The sequence below is a fragment of the Pristiophorus japonicus genome, chromosome 12 (assembly GCF_044704955.1).
Source record: "Pristiophorus japonicus isolate sPriJap1 chromosome 12, sPriJap1.hap1, whole genome shotgun sequence".
NCBI lineage: Eukaryota > Metazoa > Chordata > Chondrichthyes > Pristiophoridae > Pristiophorus > Pristiophorus japonicus.
Genome location: NC_091988.1, coordinates 46,052,141 through 46,065,303, shown reverse-complemented (window position 1 = coordinate 46,065,303; position 13,163 = coordinate 46,052,141). Strand labels below are relative to the sequence as shown.

The window sequence follows — 13,163 nt, the reverse complement described above, 5'->3', positions numbered from 1 at the left end:
ACAGATACCAACACTTCCACACAGCGTCACAGATCAGTGATTACTCTCATTTGACTCTGTTGTTTTGGTTGCAGAGCTGGTGGAAGGGACCACTGCACTGAACTGGGAGGACGCAAAACAAACTTTTACCCTCAAGTAGATGGTTGACAGTAATTGTCAGTATACGAAAAGGACAGGACAAGACAAGACCATCAGGCCAATCAAATCCATCCCTTGCCTTTGAGGGAGTGCAATGAAGATTCACGAGACTGGTTCCTGGGATGAGGGGATTACCCTATGGAGGAGGGATCGAGTAGACTTGGCCTATATTCCCTAAAGTTCAGAAGAATGAGGGGTGATCTAATTGAAACATATAAAATTCTTAAGGGGCTTGACAGGGTTAATGCTGAGATAATGTTTGCCCTGGCTGGAGAATCTAGGACACGGGGTCACACTCTCAGAATAAGGGGTCAGCCATTTAGGACTGAGATGAGCAGAAATGTCTTCATTCAAAGAGTTGCAAATTTTTTGAATTCCCTACCCCAGAGAGCTGTGGATGCTCAGTCGTTGAGTATATTCAAGGCAGAGGTCGATAGATTTGGGAGAACTAGGGGAATTAAGGGATATGGGGATAGTGCAGGAAGGTGGAGTTAAGGTCAAATCAGCCATGATCTTGCTAAATAGTGGAACAGGCTCGAAGGGCCAAATGGCCTACTCTAACTCTTATTTCTTATGTTCTTATATGTTCATATACATATTACACCATCATGTGTACCATTTACTAAGCTGACCTAAGCAATCGCCTGGGAGAAGCAACGAGAGAGTAAAATCTATGGCTAATTTGGGGAAAAACTGGAAAATTATTCTCTAACTCCCTAAAGCAATTAAGCAACGCTCCAGGAGACCATAATAGCCCATTCCTCGTCATCCCAGATAACTAACTATAACTGCCAATGTCCTCATTACTCAGGAACTTGTCGAGTTCTCCTTTAAAAGATTACCCAATTGAGAAGGAAATAATGACATCATACTTACATAGTAATGTATTACAGCTCAGAAATATCCAAAAGCACGTTATGTATAATGAATTACTTCTGAGGTGCACTATTGCTATGTATGCAAAGACAGCATTCAATTTGTGCACAGCATAATCCCACAATTAAATTACATAGGATATACGGCACAGAAACTGGCCGTTCGGCCCAACCAGTCCATGCCGCATTTATGATCCACTCGGGTCTCCTCCTGTTTTTCATCATCTAAATCTATCAGTGTAACCCTCTATTCCCTTCTCCCTCATACAATTGTCTAGCCTCCCCTTAAATGCATCGATACTATTTGCTTTAACCAATCCCTGGGGTAGCGAGTTCCACATTCTCACCACTCTTTGGGTAAATACTTCTCTTCTGAATTCCCAATTGAATTTCTTGGTGACTAACTTATATTGATGGCCTCTAGTTATGCTCTTCCCCAAAAGTGGAAACATTGGACCCAAGTTTCCACATGATAAAAAACAGACGCCTAAAATAGCACCTAAAAAAAACTCGCGATTCTGGAGCGTTCTGCAGCTCCTTGTCTGCCTGGCGTGGCGCCCAGGGGGGCGGAGCCTACACTCGCGCCGATTTTGTAAGTGGGAGGGGGCGGGTACTATTTAAATTAGTTTTTTTCCTGCCGGCAACGCTGCGCGTGCGCGTTGGAGCGTTCGCGCACGCGCAGTGTGAAAAAAACATTGGCACTCGGCCATTTTTGTAGTTCTTTGTAGCTGTTTAATTTTTGAACATTTTTTTAATAAAAGCACATTGCGATCAGCACATCAGCACTTGCAGCCTTCTCACTGTCTCCTTCCCCCCCCCTCCCCGCGGGAAGAACGGGCACCTCCTCCTCCCCCCCGCGGGAAAGAACGGGTGCCTCCTCCTCCCCCCCCGCGGGAAAGAACGGGCGACTCCTCCCCCCGGGAAGAACGGGCGCCTCAGGCTGACTGCAGCATTCTCTGTGCCTGAAGCACTTTCACACAGGTAAGAAGATGGTTTATTTAATCTTTTCTTTGCTTTTAAATTTTTATTCAGGTTGGATTTATTTGTATAATATTTGTAGAAGTATAAATAAGGATTTATTGTAGAATTTAATGAGTTCCCTTCCCCCCCCACCTCGTTCTGGACACCTAATTTGTAACCTGCGCCTGATTTTTTAATGTGTAGAACAGGTTTTTTCAGTTCTACAAAAATCTTCACTTGCTCCATTCTAACTTAGTTTGGAGTACGTTTTCACTGTGGAAACTTTGAAATCAGGCGTCAGTGGCCGGACACGCCCCCTTTTGAAGAAAAAATTCTGTTCCAAAGTAGAACTGTTCTACCTGACTAGAACTGCAGAAAAGAAAATGTGGAGAATTGCGATTTCTAAGATAGTCCGTTTTCCACCAGTTGCTCCTAAAAATCAGGCGCAAATCATGTGGAAACTTGGGCCCTTTCTCTCTGTATCTATACTATCCATGCTATCAAAATCTTTCATAATTTTAAAGACCTCTATTAGGTCACCCCTTAGCCATCTTTTTTTGAGAGAGAGAAAAGAGATCCAGCCTGTTCATTCTTCCCGATATGTATACCCTCGCAGTTCTCATCATCCTTTTAAATCTTCTCTGCACTCTCTCCAGTGCCCCTATATGCTTTTTCTAATGTGGCAACCAGAACTGTACATAGTACTCTAAAGTGTGGTCTAACCAAGGTACGATACAGTTTTAGCAGAACTTCCCTAATTTTCAATTCAAATAAATCCTAGTGCTTGGTTTGCTTTTTTTTTTAAACGGCCTAGCTAATATGTATCGCAACTTTTAGTGATAACACTAAATGAATGACCAGTTATTTTGGTTTTGGTGGCATTGGTTTGAGGGATAAATATTGGCCAAGAAAATCCGTGAAACTACCCAGAAACCATTTCAAACATCCTGATCCTCAACTATTTATAATTTGCAGCACCAGTCAGATACATTCGGGAGATGATTTCCTCTGTGCACCATGGATAATGAAATCGTAAACACGTTTATGAACAAACATATGTATGGTTATAGTACAAAGGAAAGCTTCTCTCTTGTTTGCCAGAGGGTTAGGGTTTGGCTTAGGCTACAGAAGGACGGCAGGAAGCATCAACTGAACTTGGACACTAAAACAATGGGACTTTTCCATTTCGATCTACTGTCTTTGAAATTCTAAAGTAGGGGAAACATTGCCAAATACAGTCAATTTTATTTTCCTTCTCTGCCTAGCCTGGAGGCGTGTTATGTAAGCACTGGTTGGTACAAGAGTGGAAAAGTATTCAGTTTCCCAGCCCTGACATCTACCTGAAACACAAAAATTCACCCAAACAAGTACATAGAACGAGAAACCCTGAAGTAAGGGAGTAAAGAAAAATATTAACAAGTGCAGCTTAGACATGTGCTTCCTGATAAAGGTTTGAGCTACTATAGTGGTGATCTTTTATCGCAGGAAGTCACACACAGAATGCCTCCTGCTTTGTTCCAAGCTCGCTCCACATTACTCTTAAAGACTGTCACCTCTTTGTCAAACAACAACATGTTGCTGCAAACTACATGCAGGACACAAAGGGCGAGACACGAGGAACGTTCAAACTTACCTAAAGCTCATCTTGAATCCAAATTAAAACAAGCAGAGTACAGGATCTGAAATCCTTTTGTGCTCACGGCAGTTGTTCAGGGCTCTCTGGTGTGCAGACAGAGCTCATTACAATGCGGCAGCATCGGTGATTCAACTCAGCACGCCCTTTTCTGGTACAAATCATCCAGACTATTTGCCTTAAAGATAATGAGCGTTCATGGTGTCCTTAAGCATTAACAGCACAGAGCAGCACAGACACAAGGTCCGTTGCTACGTTGGCAGCATACAAATGACAGGGTTAGCCACGCCTGCTGCAACACACTTGGGTATCAGCCAGTTAAAGTCAGGCAGCCCTTTCTCGCATTCATAAAAAAACAATGTCACTGGCTCAGAGATGAAATTACTGCTATCAGCTTTGAGAAACCACTATTTACTGCCTGCTAAAACAAAAATACACCATTTTAGAAAACTACAGTTGAATCAGAGGCAAGAATGTGAAATCCTCCTTCAGAAAGTGCAAATCAATTAACACTGCCCCCCCACCCCACCAATCCCCTCCCTGCCCCACTTGTAGCTCAACAGCTCCTCAAACTGCAGTGAAATTTGTAGTCTTAAGAGCAACAAATCCATCTTTCAAGCAGAGAAACTTTTCGATTCATCACCCGGAATCAACTCTGCAATCACTCCTCTGCATATTTCTGGTCTTGCCAACAAAACCACGGCAACAGCAGATTTGGGCATTCCTTGCTGTTTGAATGCGTGTGCAGTGGGGAGGAGAGCAGCAGAAAGAGCCTGCCTTATGATTCCATGATGTTTAGCCCCTGTTTCTTAAATCACAGACAGATGAGATGGTAAAGAACCAGATGGGGCTCACAGTAACATCTGGCTGTTTTGTTTTTGGCACAACATACTGCTTATAACAACTGCAAATACAATACATCTCAGTGCAGGGAAAATTAATACATCCCGTTTCCTGTCTATCTGTACAGGAGATTAATGTTCAAATTCCTCCAGGTCTGAACAAGCGTGCTGGGATGGGCAAAGAGTATCTGCATCCCTCAGTAGTCACATAGAGTGTATCATGGTGACTCACCAGGGAGGCTGCTCTGGTGACATCAAGCACAGGGAACCACCCAGTGTATCACAGCACTATTCCACTGCAAAACGCAGGGAGGCATAATCTTGTGGGCCCAGTCCAGACGCACCCAAGTTCAGGAAACCATGCCACGGCCTGGGAAGTTTATCAGGCAGCTCTGCAGAGGTTCCGGGGTCAGTTTGAAGTCACATGCTCCCTCCACGGTTTGCAGTGGAGTCACTCCAGGACACACATGGCAGCTTATCATAGAAATTTACAGCACGGAAGGAGGCCATTTCAGCCCATCGTGTCCGCGTCAGTCGACCAAGAGCTATCCAGCCTAATCCCACTTTCCAGTTCTTGGTCCGTTGCCCTGTAGATTATGGCACTTTAAGTGCACATCCAAGTATATTTTAAATGTGGTGAGGGTTTCTGCCTCTACCACCTTTTCAGGCAGTGAGTTCCAGACCCCCACCACCCTCTGGGTGAAGAAACTTCCCCTCATATCTCCTCTAAACCTCTCTCCAATTACTTTAAATCTATGCCCCCTGGTTGTTGACCCCTCTGCCAAGGGAAACAGGTCCTTCCTATCCACTCTATCTAGGCCCCTCATAATTTTATATACATCAATCAGGTCTCCCCTCAGCCTCCTCTGTTCCAAAGAAAACAGACCCAACATCTCCAATCCTTCCTCATAGCCAAAATTCTCCAGTCCAGGTAACATTCTTGTAAATCTTCTCTGCACCCTTTCCAGTGCAATCACATATTTCCTGTAATGTGGTGACCAGAACTGCACACAGTACTCCAGCTGCAGCCTAACCAGTGTTTTATACAGTTCAAGCATAACCTCATTGCTCTTGTATTCCATATGCCTTCTTAACCACCTTATCTACCTGTCTGTTACCTTCAGGGATCTGTGGACCTGCACTCCAAGGACTCTTTATTCCTCAACACTTTTCAGTGCCGCAACTAATGCCACCGTGTGGCCTAGTGAGGAGGGGCAAAACCTTACTATGCGTTCCCATGCCAGTAGGAAAAATGATAGACAGAGTTAAAAGATTTTCATCTATAAAAAAGGAGTTTGTTTGAAAAAGTGTGAAGGAAACCCCAATGGACTTTCCTCCCGCATTAAGTGAGCTCCCACAAGCAGCATTGTGATAATGACCAGATAATCTGTTTTTGAGACACCTAATTGAATCAGAGACTTAAGGCAACTGCTCAGTTTTAAACGAACACTGCACAGGCAGTGCCACTACATAGAAACATGGAAAATAGGTGCAGGAGTAGGCCATTCCGCCCTTCGAGCCTGCACCACCATTCAATATGATCATGGCTGATCATGCAACTTTAGTACCCCATTCCTGCTTTCTCTCCATATCCGTGGATCCCTTTAGCCGTAAGGGAATATATCAACAACTTTCTGTGGGAGAGAATTCCACAGGTTCACAATTCTCTGAGTGAAGAAGTTTCTCCTCATCTCGGTCCTAAATGGCTTACCCTTTATACTTAGACTGTGACCCCTGGTTCTGGACTTCCCCAACATCGGGAACATTCTTCCTGCATCTACCTACTAGGGTTGCTTATCCTCCAGGATTGCTCGGGATATTCCAGCAATTGAAGATTAATCTCCTGGACACTGCTGCGAGCGGCAGGAAAGTAACTTAACAAAACCAATTATTGTACTTTTGTTCTTTTTGGCAGGAGAAAAATCGCAGGGGTATGAAAAAATTATGACTTTTATTCCCCCTACAATTTCTTTGAACACTTTTGTTTATACATTCTAAAAAATATTAGAGATGTTTGACTGGGCGGGGCAATTCGAGGCAGGAGGTCATGTGATGAGACCTTCAGGAACACGACCAGAGTTAGTAAACCCAGCTACTGCCAATGGGGAAAATCCCATGGAGTTATAAACCTCAGATCACTGTTAATAACAGATCAGAAATAGTCTGCTGTTTAGTAATTTCATGCTGAGACTGAAGAGAGCTATGAAAACAAGCAGTCTGTGCTATTTAAAGCTGAATGGAATAACACACATCACATATTAATTACCTCTCGACAAAATGTAGTTTGTTAGCATGTGTCGTGTTATACGGGCTGGAGAATTTTATTCACAAGGGTTTTATTTCAAATGCATTGCTCTTCTGTTTCACTCAGCTTCTGTAACTCCAGGTGCTTGCATATTTACTGGGAAATCACTGGGCATGAAGCACCCCAATAAGTGTAGAGGCTATATTATTAGACGAGTAATCCAGAGGCCTGGGCCAATAATCCAAAGAACACAAGTTTAACTCCCATCGTGGCAGGTTGACAATTTGAATTCAGTTTAAAAAAAATCTGGAACTAGAAAGCTTTTATCAGTAAAAAGTGACCATGAAGCTGTCAGATTGTTCTAAAAATTCAACAGGTTCACTCGTGTCCTTTAGGGAGAGAAATCTGCTGTGTTGAACTGGTCTGGCCTATGTGACTCCAACCCCATGGTTAACTTTTAACTACTCTCTGAAGTGGTCTAGCTCGCCACTCAGTTGTATCAAACCTCCCCAGAACTTCTAGAGATGGGCAATGAAAGGCAGCTTTGCCAGCATCACCCATATCCCGAGACTGATTAAAAGAAACCTCAATAAGAAATTATTTCCGTTAGTCAAAATCAGTCAAGTATACATAACTGAGCCTGTAGATAAACATGTTTACAACATCAGTTGGAGGTAAAGAGTGATGAGAAACACAATAGAACATAACCAACTGAGCCAGTTATTACATTGTACCCCTGGGTTATGGTGACATCCAATCCAGTCACCCTCTTCACAGCTGTCGCTCTCCTGCACCAGCACGCGCTGTACTTTAAAATGGTATTCCTCCACACGCCGCACCTTCGAAGGCCGTGACCTGCTGGTGGTCCTTGCAGGTCAGCCCACCGCGCCAATTAGACGTCACCATAACCAAGGTCAGAGATTGGAGCATGGGCAAGTACAGCAGGAGCGGTGAGTGATCGTGGAGAGACGTGATCGGGGCCCAGGTGAGGCGCGAGTTCGGGACCAAGAAGAGGCATGGCGGGGCGGGGGGGGGGGGGCGGTCTGGATATGGAATTAGTTTACACGAGTTACTGCCCACAGCAACATCGTGCCTGAATTGACGTCAGCAGACTAAAAATAGTCTGCATCAGTGCAATGTTGTTTTTAGCTTTGCATCAATGCAAACAGCGTGCTCCTATTGGGTGGGGACGTTACTGGATTGACTGTAGGTAAATAGTGAGAGGCCAGCTGCAGGAAGTACTTTCAAAGCACTTGTACTTTGCACCAGCTACAGCATAAATCAAGGAACTTGCCGCAGGTTTTGGTAAAGCAACGCTAGACTCTCCTCTGCATGTTGTTCTCCCCTTTTTATATACCATTCCGTGCCTTGGAAGCTGATTTAGAAAACATGGAGCTCATCAGTCCACGAACAGAAAATTGGGTCTTCGAAAGTATATTCCCCATTTTTTATTTTCATAAAAAAGCATTAAAAGTTCCATTCGAAAACCACAATGCCAGCTCACTGAGAATTACAACTTGTATCAGTGCATGTGATTTACTAAACTGGCTCAGCCAACCAATGAGCTCCCTTCACTCATGTTAAATAAAACTAAAAATATACAGTACAGCAATAAGCCAACCAGCTGTTCATGTCTGTGCTCCAAAACCAATCCCCCTGCCCCAAGCTCTCCCCAACACCCTGTATCTTCCTCCGATTCAAGTATTTATCTAATAAATGCTCCGTAAAACATGCAATGGTCTCCGCCTCCACCCTACCCCAAGGCAAAATCTTTTGTTCCAAAAATTCTTTTGTGTAAACAAATTCCTCCTAACTAGTCTCCTCACTCTCTGTGGCAATTTTAAATGGATGACCCCCTCAGCATTGCGGACACAGGGGGCGAAATTGCCTCGTTTGGGGCACACAATTCGAACTAAATAAAAATTTATCGCCGGGCATAAGCGGAACCTAAAAGACCCGGAAATGGGGTCTTGGTGCATTAAAAAAATATCCGGGCAGTATTGGATGCCCCTCCACGGCGCGGCAGCGGGGAGGGGCGGAAGCGCGACGTGGTCCATGCCACGCGGACGTGCCGCGTCACAACGCCCCTCCCCTTCTCTTCAAGGAGAGGGCCGCTGTGAACTCTGCAGCCGCTTCCGTGGCGCCCACTGGGCCACTTGGGAGGGTTTCGGCACGGCCGGCAAACAAAACTATGGCGGCCGCGGCGAAAGACCCTCTCCAAGGGCGAATGGGGCGCCCCAGCCACCACAGCTTCACGACCCACAAAGCTGTCGGTGGCATTGCCACGTGCCAACCTCGCTCCCACGGAGCAATTTCCCCCATGGGGCGTAAAGGGGTCAGCGTGGGGCGATACGGCGTTGCCGTGCATGCAGAATACAGCATCACTGCCCGGGACGAAAACTACAGGGCGTGGCGCAAACTCATTTCCACCGCCGCCATCCCGAGCCAATTCCAGGCGGGTCGCTTGCGCTGCCTGTCCCTGGGTAAATGTCCTTACCGCCCTGTAGCACCTGCCGGAGGCACCAACGGTATTTTCAGAAAGCGTCAAATTTGGCCCCATCGTCTTTTCCTATTCACTCAATCAAAACCCTTCATAAATTTTTAAAAGCCTCTAATGGACGTTTTCTTACCTGTTGCTGCTCCAATGGGAATAATGCCAGCATCTCAAGTTTCCCCATCTATGGTATCATCCTGCTGAATGTACACTGTATGCAGTCTTATGTCTTTAAATCCTTTTTATAATGGGGCACTCAAACCTGCACATAGCACTCCGATTGTGGCCGAACCAATCTTTGGTATAAATTTAACCAGCAGAGGCATGGAAAAACAGAATCCCAAGGTGAAAAAAATTAAACAACACATTTTAATCGGGGCTAAGTTTTCTAGTGAGCTATGCACACTGATCATGATTAATAATCCATGATCAGATAATTTCTGGGTGCAGATATACTGCCACTGTGAAGTAAAAACCAACTTGGAATGATGCAGCCACAGTGAAAGGATAACTCTGGAGTTGGCCTTAATTGGACTATGGAGTGGAGAAATGCACAATCCCCGTGGAAGCTCCACCTACTTACTCCATGTGGGATCAGGCCAAGTTTATAAAAGTGCTCGAGGGAGTACTGGACCTTCCGCACACCTGATTAAGTAAGCTGTGCATTAGTCAAACGCTTTGAGTGTGGGGGAATTCCTGGCCATGCGGTTACATGTATTTAAATCACCCTGCCTTCATCTGCCTCGGCCCAATCTGGAAATCCCTCCCTAAAGCTCTCTGGCTCTCTCCTTTAAAAAGACGCTCCTTAAAACTGCCTCGTTGACCAAGCATTTAGTCATATGTCCTAGTATCTCCTTATGCGGCTTGGTGTCAAATTGTGTTTGACAACACTTCTGTGAAGCACCTTGGGATGTTTTGCAACTTTAAAAGTCACTATACAAATGCAAGTTTTTGTTGTTGCTGGCTGGGAAGGGAGTTGTGTGTGAGTACACGGAGTCCTTTCCTGACTGGGGAGTCAGATTCACAGTCAGGGAGGATGAATAAAGTACGGACAACTTTGAATCAACACCAGAGTTATCTACTGCAGAGCCACAGTCTTTGACTCTTGTCAAATAGAACTATGGGCTGATTATGTGGAGGTGGGCCAGCTGTACAACAGGCTGTAGTTGAGAAACACTTATGATTTTGCAAGTTCAGCTCATTTGAATAATATTGCAAAACTGCGCAGATCAACGGCTACACGGTGTATATAATGGCTTCAATTCTACCATAATAATATGGTAGAATTCTTCATTAAGATGGAGAGTGACACAATTAATTCAGAGACTAGAGTCCTGAACTTAAGGGAAGGAAACTTTGATGGTATGAGACATGAATTGGCTAGGATAGACTGGCGAATGATACTTAAAGGGTTGACGGTGGATAGGCAATGGCAGACATTTAAAGATCATATGAATGAACTTCAACAATTATACATCCCTGTCTGGCATAAAAATAAAACGGAGAAGTTGGCTCAACCATGGCTTTCAAGGGAAATTAGGGATATTGTTAAATCCAAGGAAGAGACGTATAAAGTGGCCTAAAAAAGCAGCAAACCTGAGGACTGGGAGAAATTTAGAATTCAGCAGAGGAGGACAAAGGGTCTAATTAGGAGGAGGAAAATAGAATGCAAGAGTAAGCTTGCAGGGAACATAAAAACTGACTGCAAAAGCTTCTACAGATACGTGAAGAGAAAAAGATTAGTGAAGACAAATGTGAGTCTCTTACAGTCAGAATCAGGCGAATTTATAATAGGGAACAAAGAAATGGCAGACCAATTGAACAAATGCTTTGGTTCTGTCTTCACTAAGGAAGACACAAATAACCTTCTGGAAATACTAGGGGACCGAGGGTCTAGCGAGAAGGAGGAACTAAAGGAAATCCTTATTAGTCAGGAAATTGTGTTAGGGAAATTGATGGGATTGAAGGCCGATAAATCCCCAGGGCCTGATAGTCTGCATCACAGAGTACTTAAGGAAGTGGCCCTAGAAATAGTGTATGCATTGGTGGTCATTTTCCAACATTCTACTGACTCTGGATCAGTTCCTATGGACTGGAGGGTAACTAATGTAACCCCACTTTTTAAAAAGGAGGGGGGAGAGAAAACAGGGAATTATAGACTGGTCAGCCTGACATCGGTGGTGGGGAAAATGTTGGAATCAATTATTAAAGATGTAATAGCAGCGCATTTGGAAAGCAGTGACAGGATCGGTCCAAGTCAGCATGGATTTATGATAGAAAATCATGCTTGACAAATCTTCTAGAATTTTTTCAGGATGTAACTAGTAGAGTGGACAAGGGGGAGCCAGTGGATGTGGTGTATTTAGACTTTCAAAAGGCTTTTGACAAGGTCCCACACAAGAGATTAGCGTGCAAAATTAAAGCACATGATATTGGGGGCAATGTACTGACGTGGATAGAGAAATCGTTGGCAGACAGGAAGCAAAGAGTAGGAATAAACGGGTCCTTTTCAGAATGGCAGGCAGTAATTAGTGGGGTACCGCAAGATTCAGTGCTGGGACCCCAGCTATTTACAATATACGTTAGTGATTTAGACGAAGGAATTGAATGTAATATCTCCAAGTTTGCAGATGACACTAAGCTGGGTGGCAGTGTGAGCTGTGAGGAGGATGCTAAGAGGCTGCAGGGTGACTTAGACAGGTTAAGTGAGTGGGCAAATACATGGCAGATGTGGTATAATGTAGAAAAAAGGTGAGGTTATCCACTTTGGTGGTAAAAACAGGAAAGCAGATTATCTGAATGGTAACAGATTAGGAAAAGGGGAGGTGCAACGAGATCTGGGTGTCATGGTACATCAGTCATTGAAAGTTGGCATGCAGGTACAGCAGGCGGTGAAGGCGATAAATGGCATGTTGGCGAGAGGATTTGAGTATAGGAGCAGGGAGGTATTGCTGCAGTTGTACAGGGCCTTGGTGAGGCCACACCTTGAATATTGTGTACAGTTTTGGTCTAATCTGAGGAAGGACATTCTTGCTATTGAGGGACTGCAGCGAAGGTTCACCAGACTGATTCCCGAGATGACAGGACTGACATATGAAGAAAGACTGGATTGACTAGGCTTATATTGACCGGAATTTAGAAGAATGAGAGTGGACCTCATAGAAACATATAAAATTCTGACGGGATTGGACAAGTTAGATGCAGGAAGAATTTTCCCGATGTGGGGGAAGTCCAGAACCAGGGGTCACAGTCTAAGGATAAGGGGTAAGCCAGTTAGGACCGAAATGAGGAGAAATTTCTTCACTCAGAGTTGTGAGCATGTGGAATTCTCTACCGCAGAGAGCTGTTGATGCCAGTTCGTTGGGTATATTCAAAAGGGAGTTAGATGTGGCCCTTACGGCTAAAGGGATCAAGGGGTATGGTGAGAAAGCAGGAATGGGGTACTGAAGTTGCATAATCAGCCATGATCATATTGAATGGTGGTGCAGGCTCGAAGGGCTGAATGGCCTACTCCTGCACCTACTTTCTATGTTTCTATGTTTCAATTGGCGGGATATCCAGCAAGAGCAAATGTTAAAGCGCTATTGCTGGCTCTGCTAAAGCTGGTCTCCATGTTGTTGAAGACAACATTTTTCCCCCATTAAAATTGATAATTTCAGAAAGGAAGGCAATAAGCATGGCTGTTCTAGATGAAATGGCTTTCAGAGGTTTTGTTCCACGTTGTCCTTCAATATTCCTCTTGGGAGCAGTCTCCCATAAAGGTTGACTCTCCACAATTTTTGGGTGGAGGTGCCAGAGAACGAGTCTCAAACTAGCTATAAAGGGCCTTTCAGACAGCATTCTTTTTATATGGTCAATGGAGGCCCTCAGGACGGCATCAGCACTGATCGTGTTCTGAGGCCAGTAGCTCATTAGCATTTTTTAAGCCTTAAAAGGAGAGAAGTGCACTTTGACTCATTCTCTCGAACTTTCTCCC

General features: G+C 44.5%; 1 protein-coding gene across 2 annotated transcripts in view; it reads right to left on the bottom strand.

Annotated features, from left to right (window-relative positions):
* Positions 1–13,163, bottom strand: part of LOC139277223 (protein shisa-5-like) — a 118,418-nt gene that overhangs the window by 72,387 nt on the left and 32,868 nt on the right. The window contains exon 1 of one of the 2 annotated variants that reach the window (XM_070895382.1): positions 3,607–3,850. The exons of the other annotated variant lie outside the window; for it this stretch is intronic. Coding sequence (XP_070751483.1) covers positions 3,607–3,617 — 11 coding nt within the window. The 5' untranslated portion in view covers positions 3,618–3,850. Of the gene's footprint in view, positions 1–3,606; positions 3,851–13,163 lie in introns of those variants that run through there. 2 annotated transcript variants of the gene reach the window in all.